Raw genomic sequence first — 24,157 nt, forward strand, 5'->3', positions numbered from 1 at the left:
AGCAGATAGCTGCTAAACTGCTGGTATGTATAGAAAAATAGATCAATATTATCTGCTGAAGCCGTACTCAGCAATCGAATTGTCCTATGAATAGGTGAATTCAAAGTTGCATTCTGGGTGTGTAAAACAGAGCATGAGATATTATAGTATAATTATTATTATAATCTTGTTGTTTTAAACTATAATACTTCATAATCTCTAGACTAGCATCTAATGCGTAAAACTGTATTGGATAAGGAAAAAAAACCACAAGCGTTTTATAAAACGGAACCAAAAGTAGGAGGATAGATATTAATAGTACATTTTTAACATTCTTTAAAATTACTTTCGGGTAAAATCTCAAAGGGGCTCAAACAATATTAACAAAAGGAATCTACAATATAAAACCAAAAATTCATCATTTTGTTATTTGTTTGCGGTTTCAACTTATAAATAATATTTTTTATATAGTTTTGGCACTTAGCACCCCGGCAAAAACATTTTTCCAATAACCATCAACCACAGATAACCATCTTGTTTTTGTTTTGTTTTTGTTAAAATATTTATCCAATATTTATAAGTTGTTATTTTGACATTGAAGAAGAAGTTTCTTGTTAAAAAAACTGTTTTAAATAAAAAGTAAAATTGGAATGTCAATAAGCACATTTATTTATTGGAAAAAACTCTTGTGTGTGTGATTACGGACTAAAGATTCAAAGGTAAATATAATATTCTTTGACAAAAAAATACTTTTTTGTGGAAATACGTTATGTTTTGTTTAACTCAGTTATCTAATAACAAACAATATATCAAATGAAAATTCCAAATCTGGGTGCAGAAAATTTAGATATTAGATATACTCGCAAAGCAATTGCAACAAAACTAACTGTGATCTAACATGTTCAGTACTTGATACAACAGATAAAATTAAATATCTTGGTGTATACATAGACCAAAACTTTAAATGGAAGATCCATATTAGTGAACTAGTTAAACGAATAAGAAAATGTTAATACATATTTATTAGAAAAAGGAATATTTTAAAAATTAATAATTTAAAACAGCTATTTCTCAATTGTACAATATTTGTTTCAATATAATATTGTAGGATGGGGTGGTGTATATAACTATATATTGAACCCTCTTAAAATAGTACAATGATTAATTATTAAAATAATTTTAAAAAAACACTTCCATATTCCATTCTCAAAAATGTTTTCCCTCTCTGTTGAAATAAATTTAAAAAATAAAATATTATTCATTAAGGAAAAAACAAATCTACAAATTACATTTTGCATATTTTTAACGATTCACATATGGATACATCATACACGTTAACCTATAAAATAAAATGATACATCAATTTGACTAAACAATTAAGATTTTCCCTTATTTTTTTTAACATATCAACAAGGACCAAGTCACTCACAAACGAGTGGATGCTTTAATAAAATAATGCTTTTTGTTCAAGGGAAAAAATGGTGGACATGAACTTAATTATATTAATGTTATTTTTGACTTTTTGCACGTACGCTATTTATAATTATATAAAAAATAGGCGATTTTGGAAATTGGTTGGCAAAATCAAAGGAGAAAAAACCCTTCCTTTTATTGGAAACGCTCACCAATTAGGAAGGACATCTGAAGGTAAAAAATTAAGTATAATGTGAATCGTTGAAATTTGTATTTGGATATGTTTCTAAAATATACATTAATATCATAAAATTAAGAATAGTCCAGAAGAAACCTTGTGACCTACTTTCGCCGCGCGCATGCGTGATGTCACCGCGTAATGTTACACGATGGGAAAAAATAAAATCATAAAACAAATGTAAGGTAAAAAAAAGCGATCTGTTCGTTTCTCTAAAATTTTATTGTGTACGCAGAAATATTGATTCGCACAACAGAGTAGATAAGAAAAGGGTCATTTAATAAGAGTTATTGAATAAATTAACTTTGAACTTTAAATATAAAACAAATTTAATTTTACATAAAACGGATATTTTTATCTCATGTTAAATAATATATGATGTTTTAAGGATAATGTCGGTCAAATGTCCACCACAGAGTTGTTTAATCCAAGGTCTAATTTTTTTTAGTTCTCTCATTAGATGAAGTAGGGTAACAAAAATTACTACCCTGGCAACACTAACAAAATGTTTATTTTGTTTTTTTCGACAATCTGACCGTATGGAAAAATTATTCAATTTTTAAGTAATGTATTTGCTACTTACACATTCATTAGCTAATTGCACATGGAATATGACTCCATCCTGTTTCTTTAAGATCCTAGCAGTATTTCTACACTTTAAAAAGACAAAACACGGCATAGTTGAATTCAAATCAGGAGTTGCGTACTGAGCGACGTCTACAAAGAAACAAATGGGTCAAAACGTAAAACTTCTCATTTATGAGTAGTTTAGTCGCCTTTTTTTTATGCTCGTATGCGGTTTCTAGACTATTCTTAATTCTATGGATTAACATGTTATTTACAAGATACGTAAACAACTACAATTCAATAAATCATTACCGGGTTGTGGTTTAAGTAGTGGTGTTGTTCTGGTGTGTTCAAAGCTTAGACCGTGATTTGCAAATTGAATTATAATTTATAATCAAATATATAATTTTTTTTAAATGCATCTGACATTTTAAAAATAAAGCCATTTTGACCTGTACCACGATACAAAAAGTCGTAATGGATTCAGTTGATTAAATTTTTTATTATAAAGACCCAAAGATTGATTACTCTTCTCTATCTCTCCATGCCTTGGTGATATTTGCATCATCAGTCAGTATGTGACTGGAATACATAATTTTTGGAGTATAGTTAAAACATTTTTATCTAAAAATAAGTGGTGCCATGAATTCACATTAAAGTCCATATGAACTGCGGCGTGCAATTCGCTCTCAGGTTCATGTATTATTTTTAATTAAAAAAAATATCACCTTCATAAACTTTGTGCTTTGATATTAACATTTTTAAAAAAAATCTATCTTTGTAGAAATATTTGTTTAAAGTCATTTATGTGTTACAGTTTCATGTAAACTTATGATAGACAAGCACTTTTTATTTCCTTTGTAAAATTATTTTTGTGTCATTTTAGAGATCTTCAAATCGCTGACAAAAATGTATGAAAACAATGGTTGTTCAACATTTAAAGTTGTTGTTGGAAGTACTGTGAAAGTGTCATTGACTGAACCTGAATCAATTGAGGTACGTTGATGTCAAGTATAATAATTTTGTTCCAAATAAATTTTGTTAATTTTAAATAATGTATACGAGTTTATATACATGCTCTGATTTCAGAATAACCAAATTGTTATAAAAATAATATTTTTGTAGGTACCTTGTTAACTAAAACAGGGATTAAGTTTCTTTACTGACATCATTTATTGGTAGAACTGCATAAAAAAAAAAATATTTTTTAAAAGTTTCAAACCGTTTTCATTAAAAAAATAATGACCTGGGACTGAGTTTTGTCGTGGCCGACATCGTCAAATTGGTGGGAGACCAAACATTTTTTGTCAATCACGATGTCAACCGTTCGAATGAGTTAAAAAAAATTTCGCGCTTCATTCACACGCGGCACTTATTTTATTTAACCACTAATAATAAAAAAAATAATTATAACCATTTTACCATAAGCTGGTGTTATAACTTATATTTACGTTTAAGTTATTCTTCTTATTGCGGTAACTACTCAGGTCCCTCCAACGATGGCGATCACTACAGCGAAAGCATCTCGGTTCTGCGCTACTCCGAATCCAGGACAACTGCTTGTTGAATCTTCATAGTGATTTCTGGGAAAAGATGACCAGAGTGGTTTCTCGTTGCCTTCTCTGGTGGATTTTTCTGCCAGGGTTACCTTCCCTTAGCTAGTTAGTGCTGGTTTGGTGGTGCCAGAAACTCGCCTTTTGTCATGTCGTTATCTGCTGCAGTCACACCGTTATAAGAGTGATCCTATTGTCTAGGGTTTGTAACGTAGAGGCTAACGAGTTGGACTAGTCAATATTGTTTCCGGTGAAATGCAATTGAGCATTTGCAGCAAGAATCACGCCCTCCAGCCAGACGTGACTTACTGCGACCATACTGGCAGTTCGAATCCTGTTCGAACATATAAGTTACTAATTTAAAATCTTTAATACTCTTTCACTTATTTATTCGATCAATTAGCCCTTTCACCCTGTAATAATTTATATGTAACTAAATATATTCGTAAGTGTAGGTACATTGAAAAATTAAGTTAAACAAACTAAGCACTGACAAATCGCTGTAGAATTAAACTGAATTGTGGCCGAGCTTATTTTCAATTAAGACCTTTTTTAAAAAATAAAACAGAAGATGAGAAGAAGCGTAAAGATCGAAAAACAATAACACACGAGATTCGCCATCTTCTAGTACGCTTTCAGTTAGTTAAATGAGTCGCCCGCGTACAGGACAAGTTCACCGCAACTCACGTGTGAGTCGCTCGCGTACAATATTATTGATTTGAAGACATAAGTCATGAGGGTATTATATGACAAAAACAAAAAGCAGAGATATCCGGGGTTAGAGTTTAAACACTAATACAATAACACTTTTATTCGCTATCTAAAGCAACTTTCTGCGAATTTTTCATCTTCAAAATTTTCATTTGTGTAAAAAACGTACATTAAAAAAAAAATCGACATAACGCCTTTATCCACTCATGCCTTCAATTATAAAAGCAATAGCAATAAAATAACATAAATACAAGTACCTATTCTAATTTTATTTGTGTAAATGTAAGATTTGTTAGAATGAATGTTATAAAGAACATTAAAAGAAAAAATGTTAAATAGTTTTGATATATTTTTTATATGTAGTGATCGAATGCATTTAACTTTAAAAAACAAACGGGGGAACAATGTTTATGACCTCTTGGTGAACAATTTGGAATTAAGAGTGGTAAAATTAAGAAAACGTGTTTAACTTTTTATAACTGAAAAAAATGGTGAGTCGAATTGATTACCGAGGTGAAATTTGTGCAATGAGTTTTGTTAACGTCAATACATTCATTTTCTAATCATTATTTTGAGTATGTCAGAATTGTTATTATCAAAGATTGGATTTCACTTCTTGGGGAGCAATGAATTTCAACAACACCAATTATGGTTTAAGTTCTCTAGCTTCACAAAAATCAACATTTAGAAGAATAAAAGGAACAAGAATATTTAAACCTAAGCGGAATTAAAGTGACAACTTTGACCAGCCAATGATAGGTTATAAACCCTGTAAATTCCTAGATTTACATATTCCCTTCTGGAATGTGTTCTCTCTGATTTAATATGATCATTTTTTAATTTTTTTTAATATCCTTCTCAATTGCTTAAGCGATCATTTTTATTTATCTCTTACTTATACTTTTCTGTGTGATGTTGCTTTTAGGCCGTGCTCAGAAGTTCCAAAGAAATAACAAAGATGGATGAATATTCTTATTTATCGGATTGGCTTGGAGACGGATTAGTTCTAGCCACAGGTAAAGTAAATAAGAATTGATAATTTAACCATGTTAAAATGATTGTGGACACAAAACTTTATCAAGATCGATAGATATGGATTGATAAACAAAAGTAGGATGGATTTGCAAAATTATAAAAAAATTTAATAACTTTTTTCCATGTTGTGATTTTTCTCAATTAGAAATAAAACAGAACTAAATACCTCAGAGGCAGATGGATACAAATCCAGAAAATGATGAAATGTGACGGTAGATGGTAGAATTGGTTAAATCCAAAATTGGAAAAAAACATTTTTTGTGGAAACACGATTAAAAGTTTAGTTTAACATAGAACACTTATTTCAATAATGGGAAAATCCAATATTATACCATAGTAATTGTCGTCAGAAGTTTGATTGATTTTATATGAAAATCGGCATCATCCACTCAGAGCTTTTTTCAAGTTGGCAACATCCGTTACAGCCAATCATGGTGACGCATTTTTTTCAAAATGGGTGACAGTTTGTATTCAAATCGAAGTGTCATTAAATGCAGATTTTGTATCCAGTTTATGATCATGTCCATTGATTTTGTAAAAATGTTAGTCTCACAATAAAAGAACCAATGTATTAACATATTGAAAATAAAATTGATGCTCTGAATTATTAGAAAAAACTTCTTGGAAAAAGTAAATTCTTTGGGCTATTGTTGAAAATTTAACGTTTGGATTTGCATTCGTCTGCCTCTGAGGTACAGATATTTATTTTAATTTTAGTTTTATTTTAGGTAATATTTATGTATTTTCAATATCTGTTTTTAAAGAAAAATACTGTCTTGACTTCTAATATGTTAAAAAAATGCCAGATATTAAAAGATATGGATGTTTCAAATAAAAATATAGACAGTATTGTTATTACTTGTAAGTACAGTTTTTTTTTCAGTTAATGACAATCAATGAAAAAATCTAAAATTTCGTTTTTTGCCTCAATGACGTTCCCTATCTTTGTTGAGATTTGAGATATTTATCGATCTAATTACGTTTTTTCTTATCTGTTCTTTAAATAAATATATAATTATTTAGTGAAATAAGATTTTAATGATTATTTTAGTTGAAATTGTTTATTATGTTAATAATAATTAGGTTAATTGGATTAATTTATTTATTGACACTTTATATACATATACAATAAATATACATATAAGGGCGGGCATATTGCCTTAAGGCAATTTCTTCCTACCTACCCAAACCGTTCAGTTTCAGAAAATTATAAATATATGGACATATTGAATCTTACAAGTTTATACAAAAATTAAAAGCAAAGATTAACAAAAATAAATAAATGTATAAAAAAAAAATAACACTTTACTATGAAGAGAGGAGAGGGGATGGGAAGGATAGAAGAAGGATAAAGGAACAATTTAAATATTTAGATAGTGACATTTCAATCTTGACTTAAATGTAAATAAAGAAGGGGCGTCTCTAACATAATAACATAATAATTAATAACATTTTATTATTATTATTATTATGTTAACTTTGTTAAATAACTAATTTAAGGCTTGTTTCACATTTTGTAAAATTTTTCCCTCGGCACGGGACGCTCCAGTGAGAGAACATTATTATGTATTAAAAAAAATACAAACAATGTAAAAATAAAAATAAAAAAAAGATAACATCATATACTTATTAAGTGTTTTGCTGTTTTTTTAAGAGAAAAATCGGTTTTAAGAAAGAAATATAAATTTAGTAAGAAAAATTTAAAATAAAATTAACCCTGTCTTAAAAAACATTTTTTTTAGGAGAAAAATGGAAACGCCAGAGAAAAATAATAACGCCATCATTTCATTTCATAATTCTTGAAAATTTTATAGACACTTTCAATAAAAATGGAAAAATACTGGTAGCAAAACTCGCACAAACTAAAGGAAAAGTATTTGATGTTCATGCATATATTACTTTATATGCATTGGATGTTATAAGTGGTGAGAAATTCTAATATTTAAAATATAATAATTAATGAATATTTATGTACTTTTGTAAATAACGAAAATTAAGAGTTTATAAATAAAACTAATTTTAATTAATAAAAAACATTTGTTTGTATTTGAAATAATACAAAAAAGAATTGAAAATATATTTGGGATTCAATCCAGTTCAATTCATTTATTTAAATATACCATATACATTACAAACATACATTCAATACGTACATACTATAAAAAAGAAAAAAAATACATGAAAGAGATTCATGTCAAAGTAGTATGAGAATCCTGCTCCGGAAAACCCCTTCGGATACATGGAATAGATCGATATCCAGAGCGATGTTGTTCAGCATAGCGGTAGCCTTTCCAACAGGCATAACCATTGGCAGGTTGGTCCTGTATATCGGAATATAAAAAAAACAATCTATGCTGACGCTGTCTTAGGTAATTATCAGGAACATACAAACCAATGCTCATCATAATCTCAGGATTATCGACAATACCACGCAACAATCGATAAAAATGTGTGGTCAAATACACATTCCTTCTAGTCTTTGAACTGTTGTAGCCACGCATTCCCTGAAAAAACTCGGTCGGGTAGAGCCAAGGATAATATACCCGCACTCTCTCATGTAGAGATATCTCAGAAACTTCTTTTGGATTTTCTCTATCATAAGGGAGTACTTCAGTTCAGATTAGTTCAGAGATTCTGATCTTCTTTTTATTTAAATAGTACGCGCTTCAAAACATTATGAGTTGACCGTATTAGAACACTTAAAAAGAAATTCGTCCGAAACCCGAAAAAAATTTTGTTCAAAAATCTTGAAGGTATCTGATTTTAGAATTGTTCGTTCATAAATTCACATCGTTTAGTTCAATAATTAAAAAATAGGCAGGCTTTGGGTATGCGGAATGATCAATTGCAGCAGGTTGGTTTACGTGCGCACAGATCCTGAATCTTAAAGTAAATTTTTTCTTGAGGCATGGTGGAATTCGTAAAATTTTGATATCCTTAGTTTGAGTAGAAAAACAAAAAAAATATCATAACGTTTTCTTAAATGTTGTATTTACAAACTACAAGATGTTAACCGACTTGTGTATTCCACTGTATTAAAATTTTACCTATAGCTTTGTTACAATTTTTCTCATCCATTTTTTACTCAATTACATGCCAACATTAAAAGTTGCCTTTTTTGGGAGATCTCAGGAAGTGGACGTTCCGATGTTTCGGTTACCGTTGCAGGAGCTATCTTTAGAGAAAACAATGTATTATGTAGATAATTATATGTCTATTTAATTTATTTAATTTTGTTTATTCAGAAAAACAACAACAATACAAAAAAATATACACAACATTGTAAAAAAAAACATAAAATAAATCCAAATCAGTTTTCCACATAAATACAATTATAAAAATCCAGTTCAGTTAGATATACTTGATAGAAGTGCATGTGTGCGAGTTTTTTTTTGTGTGAGGATGCGTGTGTAAAAAAGTGGAGTGTGATTTTGGTAGGTATGTGAATATGTGTGTGATTGTATATGGGTGTAAGGGTAGGTTTATGGACAGGGTGAGTGTGTGTTTGGTATGAGTGAATAGAAACAACTTAAATTTATAAAGTTTTTATATCATATTTTTTTAATTTTGGTTAAAAGTGACTTTACTGCAGTTAAATATGTCCATGTTATTGAAAAATAAATTATAATTACGCGTCAAGCGAATCAGAGGAGAGTTCTGTGCATAGTTGGTGCGAACTGTAGGTACATGGAAAAGAGATAGATTCGTGTGACGGGTGTGGTAGCCAGGTACTAGTAGTTTTCAATGCGTGGCAGTGGGCAGTAAATATGTTCAGAGTATTTTTTATTTTATTATTAAATCGTACAAAAAACTTGTTTTTTTTTGTACTCGCAGAAGTAAGTTACAACAAACTTATTTTGAGACAGAAAAATATTTACATAAAGGTACGGTAATAATATAGTAACAAGTAATAATATGTACATAAAACTGAAATAACATAGCACGTTAAGTATAAAATACAAAGAAATTAAAACGAATCATAATAAAAACATTTAAATATTATAGTAAAAAATATCCGAGGTAAAAGAAGAACTTTTAACTAAATTTCATCTTCCACGTAACTCCTCAAGTTGAAATTTTAAAAATAAATTTGGTATTTTTTTGATGTTATATTAGATTCCGGTAGCCTATTGTACTCACTGCAAGCAAGGTACAGCAGACTCCTTAGAGCATTCATACTTGTGCGTAATTCAGGTACGTGAATATTTTGACTATGTCGCGTATTATACTGATGGACAGTTGCGGCTTTCTCTTATTACCATTGCATTGGGTCAATAATCCCCAAAATGTGACACTTATTGAAATTATTTACTTGAAATATATTACAAAAAAGGTATATAATTTAATGGAATTCGGTTTTATAAATTTTAAAAAAAACTTTCACTCAAAAATATAAGAACCTATTAATCATTATGTTTTTATAGATGTTATCTAGAATACTATTAAACACGTGATCTGTCAAATATTCATGTTATGTCGAATGCGCGGGTCATTTCTATAACTGTCCTAAAGCTAATGTTTTATCTCTAGACTTTCTCATGACAAAGAAAGAAATGACACATCCTGTGCGTACGTGAACATCGAAACATTTTGTCCAAAATCAATTCGAGCGCGGGCATTGTCCCGGAAAAGATAACAATATGAAACAAGAAAGATAAGAATAAGATTGAAGATAAAAATATCATTTTGGCATTGGTCTAGACAGGAAAAAGTACGACGATAAATGAGTTCCTATGTATTTTAAATACCTAAACTTAGAAAAAACCAATTCTTAATGGAAATGATAAACATAAGTTTGTATTTTCTTGTCCCTTTTTACAAGATTTATTTCTTGCACGTGTCCAATTACGTTGTATTTGTTAGAGTCCTGTTTCGTCGTATGCACTAAACTCATAGTTACTTAAAATTTGAATCCTGTACATTTTTAGTAATTTGTTTGTGTTTTGAAAGTTAAATGTACTAGTAATTTTTATTTGTGGAATTACGATGACAACAGTTGACAGCAAAATATATTTTTCGACGCCAAAGAGAATAAAGACCTTTTTAAGAAACTCTTTGAGCCAAGATATAGTACACTCGCTATTTTGTAAATTTGCGTAAAATATTAGAAAAATCTAAATGGACATACATAAATTTATTTATTTTTAAGAAAAAAAAATTGTTCGAAAATTATTGTGAAATACACATGTAGCTATTTTTTTCAAAATGACTCTCCCATTTTTAACCCCTTCAGCCGCCACTGCTGGTAGACGTCACGATTGAAAGTATAGCTTATATTAGTGGAAAAGTTTTTATTTAGGCTTCGAAGCACCGTTTTTGCAATATCATAATACGGTATGACCAAAAATTGGAGAATGTCAGTAAGTTTGCTTCTCGTAATGGCGCCGGATACCATTTTGAGTTTAGTTTAAGCCCCACGTCTCTGTTTATGTTATTTGGATGACTGTGTACTTCTTTTGCCTTTTTTATTATACGTGAACTGTAGTTTTTAGGATTTAAATGGTTTTATCTCCGGTTTGACGGTAAGATATAATAAATGATAACAGCGACCGTAAAAATCAACGCACCGTATAATTTGTCTACTATGATAAATAAGTTAAGTACACAGAACTCTCGTGGTGTAATAATAATTAATTTGAAATCAATTTCTAGAATCTGCTATGGGAGTAAAAATTATGGCGCAGAAAGATTCTGAATCGGAATATGTAAAAGCAGTTTTTACGTAAGTATGTTTTAAACTACCGATTAATTTGGTGTTTATTTTGTAGAACTCCATATTTAAACTTTTATAAGTTTTATTTATTTTAAGTTTTAAGTTATTTTTTTAAAGTTTATTTTTTAAGTTTTTTTTATAAGTATTTTATAATAAGAAATCAAAAACTTTTTTTTTTTATATGTTTTAAACGGTTTGGTGTTTATAACTTAAAGCTCATAATTATTTTCAATATTTGCCTATTGGAGAAAGAAGCGTAGACTTAAAGATTTTGAATAATATCCTAGTAATTAAATAATGTGATAAATTATAAGTAAAAGTAACATTTTAAAAAAAAAGCCTAAAAAAGTAAAACCATTTCCAGACAATTTGAATAACCTAAACTATAATATTAATTGAAAATAAATAGTAACAGATCACAACAGAAATGAAGAACATTTTTGAGAAGGTAATATAGAAATCTAGGTATCAACAGGGCTTATGACCTATCATTGGCTGGTTTAAATAGCCACTTTACACAGTGTGTCACATTCATTATTCTGCCTATATTTTAACATATGTGCATTAAATTATATAATATTGTTATTTTTTTAGGTGAGATTTATCTGATTGAATTATTTCACCTACATAATAGGCAACGCCTGAAAATTTGGGTGAACTCGTTATAATGTTGATAAATCCTCCCGGCTTATAAAGAAGTCAGGATATTAAAAAAAAAAGAGTAAAGTAATTTCAGGCGTTGCCTGAAATTTTAGCATCAATCAATCAATCGGATGAATCTCACCAGCATAGATAAAGGTTTAAACTCTTTAACTTCGCAAACATCAACATATGAAAGAATTGAAGGAATACATGTGTTCAAATATGGTCAGATAGGTGAATGTTACACATTGTGTAAAGTGGCCACTTAAACCAGCCAATGATAGGTCATAAGCCCTGTAGATGCCTAGACTTCTATATTACCTTATGTTAAATTTTCTTAATTTTTTGTAACTTGTTAATATTACCAACTACCTAGAGAGTTAAATTCAGTCCATGTCTACAAAAATTTGGTCAAACTAAAAATATTGTTAAAAATAAATAGAACGAAAAATGTAAAATTACTTTTTTCCAATTGAAAAACGTTACGTACGCTAATATAAATATAAACATGGAGTTATTATCAATTAATATGTTCATCATCATCATTCCCTTTCCTCAACTAAAAGTGGACAGGGCACTGCATTGGCACACCAATCGCAGCGTATCTTAATCATTTTCGTTACATGAAGGTCAAATGATCAGTCTTACGCTGCAGGTACCAGTCTGGGACTATGAAATATTTTAGTCTGAAAACACCCTTTTAAATAAATATTTCGAATTGGATCCGAGATCTCTTGCGTGGTAAACAAACGCGTTTACCATTTCACCACGAGGCGTGAGTTTAGTGGGAATAAAAATTACAGGTTTTTGAGTAAAATAGAACCAGAACCCTGGAGAAATGTCGGTTGGGGGGGAAGGTAATCCGCCTCGCGGTGTAATATTTAGTGCGTTTGCTTATAATGTCTGTGGTATCGGGTTCGATTCCCAAAAAGGTTGCCGTGAAGTTGTTTCTGACTGATAACTGCGATTGTAGTACTAATATAGTTGCTAATGCACCGTTAGGTTCAAGAAAGATAATGTGTATGATTTTATCTGATCTCAATGTCAAAACCGATAAATTCCTTTATTTTAAAACATTTTTAGGATTTTCAAAATTGCACACTCTCGATCATCTTCACTATTAAAGCGTTACGATTGGTTTTTCAAACAAACAAAAGAATATAAGACTCATTTGGAAGCCTTAAAGACCCTGCATGATATGACAAACAGCGTCATACGTACAAGGAGAACAGAGCTAAAGGAACAAATAGAAAAAATCATGAGTGGAGATAATATGACTCTGGATGTAGGAGACGATTTTATTAAGAGAGAAAAGAAGTTGGCATTTTTAGATCTTCTTCTGCTGAGTAAGACGCCAGAGGGAGAACCTCTTACAGATCAATGTATAAGAGAAGAAACTGACACGTTTATGTTCGCAGTAAGTTTAATATAATATTTGTGTGTTAGCGGTGTAGATATTGAAATGAATGTTTTTATATTATTATTCTTCACTTTTATATATGTATTTATTTACACCTAACTCAATGCTATTTAAAAAATTGAAACAGTAAAGCCCCCTTTATAAATATCTGCATATAAACTGGATACACACTATAACTTATATATACCAGCCGATAATAACGTTTTATAAACGTTCGTATGTTACAAGATCGTTTATAATGCTTAAATGGTAACTACCGGATTTCGGATGGTTAAATGCATTACGATCTACGAGTATTATCTTCAGCCTGCTGCCTTATTTGACACTGACAGATGTTTTGAGAAATTTGTTTTGATAATTTCTTTCCTTCTTCGCTTACTTCATAAGCAATATATTATTTTTAATTACAATTACATTATTTTTACCTCGCCTTGTATTAGGCAAATATAATACACGTAGTATTGGGTATGCGAACAACAAAACAAACACACTTAGCGATGTTCTTTTGAGTTGGTCCAAATGGTTGTAGACCAAATAATGGATTTCACCCTCAAGGGCCTTGGGAGTCATTAACCCGAAATAACGCAACCGATGGCATTTTTTTTATTTTAATCTCCTTTTTTGTAATCAATTGAGCTTACTATAGGTGACAGAATATTTTTTTATTTATTTATTTGGGATATTAACAGTAATACATGTAAAAAAATAAAGAACAATTAAAATGAACAGAGAATAAAACCAATGACAGATTTCAACAGAAATACATTGAATACTCGTACAATACATGCTAGTGTGTTTGTGTGAGTGTAAGTGTGTGATAGGGTAGGTGAGTGGATGTCATAATGGAATGAGGGTGGACATGTGTGTAAATATTATTGCACAAGTGTCAAAAATATAAAAATATATAAAATATTGAGAATTAGAGATAAAATAAGATTTTATCATAAACACTAAGTACAAGACAAAAAAGTTTGTTTTAATACGCGCATTTTAAATGTTAATTGGTTACAATCAAAAGATTGTTATATTTTTAGTATTTTTCACTTAAGGATATTTTATTAGCTTTTTTAAACGAATATTAACAAAACACTATACTGTTTAACACTCGAGCATTGTTCACGCGTAAACCGCAATTTATTGGACGAAAAATTCGCATTGACCTCGTGTGAACGCGCACGGACAGGAGATTATGACAATAGCGATTTGCTCGACGCGTGCGCGTCGCTCCCGCGTATTTTTTCTGCCGAAATGGAAGCGGAAAAAAATCCTTGTTGTTTTTTAGTTCTTACTTCAACAATTTCGATACAACGTACAAGAGTGCTAATGCAGCGTGTTTAGAGGAATGATGAAAACGGCTTTTAAAAAATTAATGTTAGTAAATATGTTTATATAAACATTTACCTACTTAAATATTTCTACCGGTTTCAAAACGTAATTCTTTCTTTGTCAGGGCACTAATTACACTAACATACAAATCCCACTATTCATTTCCACCACAGTATTTGAACAAAAATATAAAACCAATGTTCTGATTGGACACATGGTTTTAGAAACCTACACATTCATTTCTTAGTTAATGGTTTTAATATTAATAATTAAATAACTCTTAACATTTTATTATTTAATTTGCTGAAGTTCAGATTGTTCACGAACAAAAATAAATAAATTTAATATGGTTTCGAAAAACATATTTTTTTAGGGTCACGATACAACTTCAACCGTTTTATGCTTTACTCTGCATGCATTAGCAAATAACCCTACAGTACAGCAGAAAGCTTTCGACGAACAAAGGGATTTATTTGGAGATGATCCCTCTTATCAACCAACTTACGATGATCTTCAGATCATGAAATATCTCGAACTAGTTATAAAAGAATCCATGAGAATGTATCCTCCTGTACCATTTATTGGAAGAAAATTACAAGAAGACTTCGTTTTAGCAGGTAAAACTAAATTATTAAATGTAAGGGTTGTGACAATAAGGGTGTACGATTTGTTTTTTCAGTAAAACTCAGATTAGAAATTTCCGCATTTATTGATATTAATATAAAATATAAAAATGGAAATTATGTTACAAAGGCAAAATTGCCAAATGCCCTCCTCGGCGTCTTTGGCATGACACCATCCTTTTGGTTTTTTTTATTTTATTAGATAATAATATAAAAGGGGCTCTTTACTACCAATAATTGTTTTTGTAGTCTTTATTAATTTATGGTGTATTCCTACAGCAAAGAGAATTTTACTGACATGGCAATAATATCTTGCCTCTTGTCACTCAGATCTAATAACTACTTCTATGATTTTTTTCTTATATTATTTTGTTGACAATATGTAACTTATGTTTTGATCATATTTTTAATATTTAAATTTATTTGAACAGAGAGGGAAAACATTTTTCAGAAGGGAATATGAAGGTTTAGGCATTAACAGGGCTTATGACCTGTCATTGGCTGGTTTAAGTGGCCACTTTACACACTGTGTAACATTCACCATTCTGCCCATGTTTGAACATCCACATTTCCTTAACTATGTTGAATTTTGTGAAGTAAAAGAGCTGAAACAGGTCATAAGCTTTGTAAATGCCTAGACATCCATATTTCCTTCTAAAAAATGTTTTTTCTCTCTGCTGAAATAAATTTTAATATAAATAACTCCCTAGGGAGGAAATCCAGCCAGTCTGCAAGCATTTCGACATACATGGTTAAACATTGTTGATATTTTTAATAGCTTAATTTGATTATTTTTTTAATACTTGTTCATAAACCAATCCATTTATCTAATAACCTGACGATTAATTTAAATAAAAAAATACCTTTCTGTCTGATTATCTTTTCGTTTACGTCTGAAATTGTTTCTGACTTTTTGGTATAGACTTTTGCTTTGAAAAAAAAATCCCCCAAAAAGGCCCGAGGTATCAGATCGCCAAATTTTGGCGGTAAATTGAGGTTCCTATTTCGAGAGATTATGTTATCTGATTTCGGAACATGGATCGCTATAGAGCCATTGTTTCATTTGCTCTGCCGCAAGTGTCACAGTTTTCTTGAAACCACATATCGTCGGCATCCATACGTCACATTTTGGGTTGTCGCTAAACTTTACGCCAAAAGTGCTTTAAAATTACGTCTCTCGATGTCATTTGAAAATCTCAATGCTTCAAATTTGATAGAGAAAAAAAAGCACATTATATTTGAAATCGTAAGTCTTTATGAAAGTTGATTTAAACAAAACAAAACTTAACTACAATATTTTGAGTTTGTCCAAATATTTAAAGACAAGGACTGGATTCAACTCCTTGAGGATCTGTTAACATCAATATATTACAAAGGAGATGAAAAACATTTAAGATAAGGTAATATAGAAGTCTGGGTTCTAAATTACATTCCCAGATATCTATATTACCTTCTCTAAAATGTTCTTCATCTCTGTTGTAATATGTTGACGTGAACAGCTCTCCAGAGAGTTGAATGCAGTCCGTGTGTACAAAAATTTGGACAAACTCAAAATATTGTTTATAAATCCACCTGGTCCATGAGTAAAGTATAGAAATTGAAAAATTAGAATTTTCAGGCGTTGCCTAGTATGTTGGTGAAATAATTCAATTAGATAAATCTCACCCGCATAAATAAAGGTTTTAGCTCTTTGACTTTACAAACATCAACAGATGAAAGAATTGAAGGAATATAGATGTTCACATATGGGCAAATGGTGAATGTTACACAGTATGTAAAGTGGCCACTTAAACCAGCTAATGACAGGTCATAAGCCCCGTAGATACCCAGACTTCAATATTACCTTCACTTAAATGTTTTTCATCTATGTTGTAATATGTTGACATAACTTTACTACTAGATATTATGTTTATTTGATTTTTTTTTTGTATATTACCTATGCATTTTATCTAATCTTTTTGTTTCTGTAAAAACGTTGTAGAAGCCGGTACTGCGATAAAAAAAATAAACGGATAAATAATATTCCTTTATAATAAAACAAGAATATCTAAATAGATAAATTCATTAAAAACAAGTTTTAAGAAAAATCGTTTGTTCGCACATTTATTAATTTTTTAAAAATGTTTTCTTTTTGTATAATCTTTTGTTTCGTCGATGAGAATGAAGATTGTAAAAGATTTATTGTCTCCTAAAATGCTGTGCTACAAAATACCTTTACAGGCGGGAATGTACTCTTAACATCGTGTTACCAAAACAAAAGACAAAACATTCTGATGTCCAGACTATTGAAATAAAAAACATGGAAACATATTATTAAGTGATTGCTTTTCCATAATTCTCAAAGAATATCATATTAACTAGCCTGTTACAGAAACATAAATAAGCTGGTCATATAACTGGCGTGAACTTCCGCTTACTGCCGATAACCGACTGATTGAACGAATTTCTTATTTTGTTTTTGTCTCTTCCACACAAACACCGGCCATATAACAGCGTCTCTGTCTTTCTTGTTATAAGTTCTATTCTCACGCTCTTATTTATACATTAAAACAGATTTTTTGTGGTATTAGCATCACTTTCATTCGTATTAATTATTCTTCGCAAAGTAAGGACGAATATTGTTTGTACTAAAATACAGCATGTATATAGAAATTTTACTTTCTTAATCCGATGTCAAATGAGTCCATTAGAAAATAACAAAAAATACATCTTCTTAATTTAAATAAATAAGAGAGATACATCAAGTCTTGCATCCTTTGTAGACTCGTGTTACATTATAGCCACACAATAATAATTATCCGAGAAAACTAATTAGAAATAATAATTAGATTCAAATTTATCATTTGTAATTTTTTAAAAGATCGGTTTTATATTGATGAGCAATTTTTTGTTCTCTTTCGATGTATACAAAACAAGAATAATTAGATGCAACCGTTTTCAAATGTTTCGCCTTATAATTTGAGATTTGCATAAGAAAAAAATATATCTTGAATGAAGTAATTTATCAATGTCATTGTGATTAATTCCTTTCTTTATTTCAGATGGAACTATATTACCTGGTGGCATCAATGTTGGATTGCAAATATTTTTTATGTCAAGGAATCCAAAATATTTTCCCAACCCAGAATCTTTTGATCCAGACAGATTTTTACCTGAAAATTCTAATAAAAGGAACCCGTTTTCTTACGTACCTTTCAGCGCTGGTCCTCGAAACTGCATAGGTAAATATTAATTTATTTGTTTTATTTTATTTAAACTTTAACAATATTTGTATCCTTTTTTATACAGAATATTGTGGTGTATTATACTCACTGGGGTATCCCGTTCTGAAGAAAACATTTTACAATAAGTAAATGAGTTATTTAACAAAGTTAACAAAATTAAATAAAAACGTAATTAATTTAATTTACTTAAATATCATTAACATAATAAGCAATATAAACTAAAATAATTATAAAAAACATAACCAATTTAGATAGACCTGTTAACCAAATTTCATAAAGAGTACACACATTTTGATCTATTTGGCTTGATTCACTCATCGATCCGTGCGCACCCCACCTCCACTATCCATTTCTTAATTGCAATTTTGTATTGTGAGTACTAACTAATTGTCCTTATGGATAATGAAAGTACATTTTATACTTTAACCGATTAGTAGGCCAATCCTCTTGGACCGAAAATTGTATTATTTTTTTATTGTTTTTGCAGCATCAGGGTGGAGTATCTAGTAACTAATGTATTTGCGGAACTAGTTATGAAAGGTAGAGAATAATGTTTGTGTACGAACAGTAACAGAGCTTTTACATAAAATTGTTTTACATATTATGTTACATTGAGGGAGCTAGTTTTGATACCGAGGAAGCTTGTTCTGATTGGGACTCTTAAGATAATTTTTATTACAGCTTTTTGTGAAATTATTATTTGTTTAATCAATGTGTCCTTTGCACATCCCCATCCAATAATTCCATATGACAAAACTGATTGACTTATTGCCTAATATATTTTTTAAATCTTATAATATTTTAGGCTTATTATATTTCTTATAGTTTAAAAAAAAAAAATTGTTTTTTCAATTTATTTTTAACATCTTCGATTTGATTAGTCCATCTTAAATTACCAACTAAATAAATGCCTAAACATTTCATCGAATCTACTCTGTCCAACAATTTACAAATACATTTAATATTTGGAATTTGGTTATTGTAATTACGCTGTGAAGATATGAACATGTTGTAAACAACGACATTAAAATACAGCAAATGCATTTAAAATTCATGTTTATTGTACATATGCTTAAATATTGTTTTATGCTTACTAAAATTCTGAATTTATTTTAAGTCTCTAAACCTCATTTCTTCCAACCGGCTTTGAGACCCATGTTTTTTTACTGTTCACACACAATTTGCTGAATAACTACGAAAGTATGAGGCGTAAATGACTTTCTTAAAATTTGTTCAAGTTCCTAATTTTTTCAGCAGTGTCGTACTTATATATTTTTTGTTGTTTTAGGTCAAAAGTTTGCCATGTTGGAGATGAAAAGTTGCTTGTCAAAAATTTTAAGAACATACGAATTGTTAAGTGCCGGACCAGGATCAGAGCTAGAAGTGTGGCCTCAGATTCTACTTGTATCAAAAAATGGACATAAAATTATCATTGAAGACCGCAAATATAACTAATTGAAATAAAAATGATTCTCAGTTGTTTTAAAAATTTGTAAATAATTAAAATTAATGTAATGTATATAAATAACCATTAACTGACTTTTCTATATGTTCCAGTTTTGTGATGTAATGGACTTTTCTTTAGAATATCGATAACACCAACATAATGTTCGACATACAAGCTGCAACATAACATTTGAAAATATCAGGTTATGCGATTTTTTAGAATAAATAATCCCATCTTATTTGATTATCTTATTGCAAACGATAAATTAGTTTCTGTTTCTGAAGTGCGAGATCTAGGCGTCATCTTCGATCAAAAGCTGTCTTTCGTCAGTCACACAAACTGCATATCCAATAAATCCCTAAAAATGCTTTGCGAGTGAAAAAGGATTTTAAAAATATCGCTGCTTCTGCTTATGTACACTGCTTTGCTCAAAATCAATTAATGAACAAGCAAACTTGTTCATTAATTGATTTTGATATATTAAGTTAATACTATTTTGATATGTTTTTCCATTTATTATTTTATCAATGGTCTTTTCACTAAATCTATTATTTTTGGCTATGATTTTTATTGTATTTAATTCTTTTTCGTGTGCAATTTTATATAGAGGTATGTTTATTAGTCTGTGTATCATATAATGATTTGCTGTGAGTTTATGAGACCATGGGTGCATAGATGCGGCGTGTATTGTAGTGTCTGTACTTTAAATTTGAAATTCTTAAAAATAGAAATATGGTATAATAATACATTTATGTTTATATAAATTTCCTCATAATATTTCAATCATGTTTTAAAATTGAAATGAACCGCCTACTATGATATTATTGATATTTTTTCGACAACAATTATCTAAATTTACAAAACTATAAAGCTTCATTAATTATCTCACAATACATACTTGTAGGTCAATAAATACTTACTTTGTTATATTTTCCCCGAAATTCAAATATAAATACCTAAATTCCTCATTACCTATTAAACACTTAGTCTCACCCTTAACCATTGGTTTTTCTCTCAATTATGATTAATGTACATGTTATAGTTCATAATATTATTTTTATTTTCTACTTAAGTACCTTGAATTATATAACTGTTTAAGGACATTCAATCCAAATAATCTTCATGTTCGTTTGAAAATGCCCTAATAAGGCGAAACAATTGTAACGAAGTTTTTTTTTATATGTTTATATTTGTAAAAATAAAATAAAGTGTTCAGTAGACTCAAATCAGTGTTTGATTTCTAATTATAAGTTTACTTTGAACTTGTTGAAACTTTCTGAAAAAAGAAAAATTAAAGACTTGCTGAATTTATTTAAAATTATAAACTTTACATGGAACTGCCCAAACCTATAAACACTCATTAACTTCAAGGTACCTGGACGAAAGACTCGTCAAGTGCCTCCGTTTAGTTGCAACAATTCGCGAATAGTATACTCATATAATGCTATTCTGAATCAACTCCACAAACTCGGCAATAACTATTCCGACGTTGCTAAAATTTTTACATAAAGTATAGCTTTTATAAATCAACTCTTTTGAATCATTTCAAAGATGGTAAACGGTAATTAACATTTTTTTAGATTAAAGTGCTTTCTGTGTTTATTTTTGTATGGGTACTATTGTGTACCATATTTACGTATTTTAAAATAACTTTAATTGTTTTATAATAACCTTTTTTTGTTATTTTTTTTTTGTTTTTTTGGAGACAAAGGAATTTTATTGTGTTTAATATACTTAAATTTTGTGCCTCTTAAAGATATTAAAAAAAAAAAAAAATCCTTTTGAAAATTTTATCTGCACACATTGTTTAATTATTATTTTTTACATTTATTTATTTATAAATTTATTGCAAGAAAAATAAAAACATACATACTTGATAACAGGGAATCTATATAAAACCAATTAATGTGAAATGAAAACGGAGTGTTCTCTGTTTATGATAGTCTCCATCTAACATGGCACAGCCTGTTCTAAGATGGAGATTTTTTATCTTTAGAGCGTAAGTAGTCCTATACTAATAAAACAATAACATAAAACTACTTAATTATAAATGCCTAGCTAATCAAATGTAAGAAATAAAAAATCATTATTATACAAATATAAAGTATATATATGTGCCAAGAATACAGGTTACTTAAACATAAATAATTTAGTATAATCTATAATAAAACAAATATAATATGAAATACATAAAAATATAAATAATATTTGTACCAATTATATAAAGTACTACGTTTATTGATTTACACATATTTTTCAAAAAAATCTCTCGCCACACTATTTATATGTGCAGTTATTTTTATTTTAACATTTGTTTTACATTTTGAGTCTTTTATATATTTGGCAATAAATCATTAAATATTTTTGGAGCAATAACATTGTACTGCTTTTAATCAAAGGCGGTTGATACAAATGGGACAATACAGTTAATTTGTGTTGCTGAACGTGTGTTTATATTCTGTTGGGTTCTTTTGACCTCACTTAATTCATCATACAATTTAAGTGGTAGGCACCTTACAATTAATCGTCTTACATCCAATATCTTTAACTCAGCGAATAGAGCTTCCGTTGAATACCTCGAGGGTTTTTTGAGAATGATCTTCATTATCCGTTTTTGTGCTATTCTTACTGGTTCAAGGATAAATATGTTCTTTATTCGAAACTGCTGTGTAACATAATACTATTTATGTAACATAATACTTTACAGTTTGATTTGTATGATTTTCACATTATATTAAGGTGTTTATTTTTTTATGATAAAATGTATCTTTGTAAGGTAAAAGGCACTGCGTGCCGTGCAAATTAATAAATAAATTAATTATTATGAATCCTCCTATACACTTTACCATAGTAATAATTTCACAAAAAAAAAAACTAAAGTACTGATAGGACACATGTCGTTATTAGTCGACAGATACAAACAATACTCAGTAGTTTTTGCTTTGGTACAATTATTTATTGTTCTGAAAGGCCAGTTTCTGTCTTAAAGCGAGATTAAAATAAGATAGTTTCTTAAACTATTTTTTTACATAAATAATAAATCAGTATCGAAACGTTCGGTTTTCTAACCACTTTTGTAAAAACTCACAATTTATTTTTTATAATAACATGTTTTTTATAACATTTAAGAGAAGGGAATATGGAAAAATCAACAAAACCAAGAGTTGAAGAAATATGGAAGTTCACGCATAGCTAAAATGGTGTGAAGTGGCCACTTGAACCAGCTAATGACTGGTCATAAGTTCTGTAAATGCGTAGACTTCCATATTCCCTTCTCTAAAATGCTATCCATCCATGTTGTTATTATTTTAATTTATATTTTTATCAAGACCTGGGAAAAAAGTTGTTAGATTTTTGTTCAATTTATTTAACGAAGATTTTGCATTTTTACCAGCGATAAACGATTAAAATCATTTAAGAGATATTTGGAAATTTTAACTTTCTTACGAATAATACGAACTTGTAAACTACCTCAAGTTCAATGCTTCAAAAATGTTAAATTCGCGTGCGTTGTAACTGTTTGTTAGTCAATTAATTTAAATTGGAAGTTATACAATATGCGTATCTCTAAGGTACTGTAAAATGAGTTATCAGTATGAGGTATCTTATTTTGAATATAAACTCACCAAGCACGATAGAAAAAAAGAGATTTGAGATCTTCTTCTTTTGCCGCTCCTACTCGAGGTTGTCGACCATCATTCTAAATTCATTACGATCCTGGGCCAGTCTAATCAACGCTGCTGCATCCGGCACACAGAACCACTGTATGAGATTTCTGAACCATGATGCTCTTTTTCGTCCCATACCCCGCCTGCCCTTTATCTTTCCTTCCATAATAAGTTGGAGAAGGGCATAATTATCGTTGTGGAATATGTGACCAAAGTATGAAGCTGTTCTTCTTTTGACAGTGGTTAGTAACTTCCTCTCTTTGTTCATAATCTTTGAGACACGATCAGTTCATGAGACTTCAAGCATTTTTCTACGAAAGCAAAGTTCAAATGTTTCAATTTTGGTAATCGTTGAAACTTTAAGAGTCCAACCTTCCACAACAGACAGCAACTCTAGAAATACATAAGTTTTATTGCTTTACATCTTGTGCTTAGTTTCAGATCTCGGTGGCACAAGAGTTTCTGCATTTTATAGAAAGTTGATCTCGCAATTTCAATTCTGGTGTTTATTTCAGAATTCTGATTTTATTCATCATTTAACCAGCATCTTCAATGTGTAAAACGGGTTACCTGTTCTATCCCAATACCATTTATAGTG

General features: G+C 29.6%; 2 protein-coding genes across 2 annotated transcripts in view; one reads left to right on the forward strand and one right to left on the reverse strand.

Moving 5' to 3' along the window:
* Positions 1-24,157, reverse strand: part of LOC148281008 (metabotropic glutamate receptor 2-like) — a 508,075-nt gene that overhangs the window by 372,454 nt on the left and 111,464 nt on the right.
* On the forward strand, positions 627-20,990 carry LOC148281011 (cytochrome P450 4c3-like). Its single transcript, XM_088227464.1, has 10 exons — positions 627-698; positions 1,451-1,626; positions 3,084-3,193; positions 5,387-5,477; positions 7,239-7,421; positions 11,149-11,218; positions 12,935-13,268; positions 14,971-15,214; positions 18,262-18,441; positions 19,733-20,990. The coding sequence occupies exons 2-10, from the start codon at positions 1,458-1,460 to the stop codon at positions 19,897-19,899; spliced, it is 1,548 nt and encodes a 515-aa protein (XP_088083590.1). The 5' UTR covers positions 627-698; positions 1,451-1,457; the 3' UTR covers positions 19,900-20,990.

This window comes from Micrasema longulum, unplaced genomic scaffold, assembly GCF_059751315.1.
Source record: "Micrasema longulum isolate JH-2025_06_02 unplaced genomic scaffold, ASM5975131v1 h1tg000505l, whole genome shotgun sequence".
In the NCBI taxonomy this organism is placed as follows: domain Eukaryota; kingdom Metazoa; phylum Arthropoda; class Insecta; order Trichoptera; family Brachycentridae; genus Micrasema; species Micrasema longulum.

Excerpts from the sequence above, each read along its gene's own strand:
- LOC148281011 (XM_088227464.1), top strand. The coding sequence starts at position 1,458 with ATGGTGGACATGAACTTAATTATATTAATGTTATTTTTGACTTTTTGC. Across the intron at positions 3,194-5,386 it reads CTGAACCTGAATCAATTGAG|GCCGTGCTCAGAAGTTCCAA; the intron begins GTACGTTGATGT and ends TGTTGCTTTTAG. Across the intron at positions 5,478-7,238 it reads CGGATTAGTTCTAGCCACAG|GAGAAAAATGGAAACGCCAG; the intron begins GTAAAGTAAATA and ends CATTTTTTTTAG.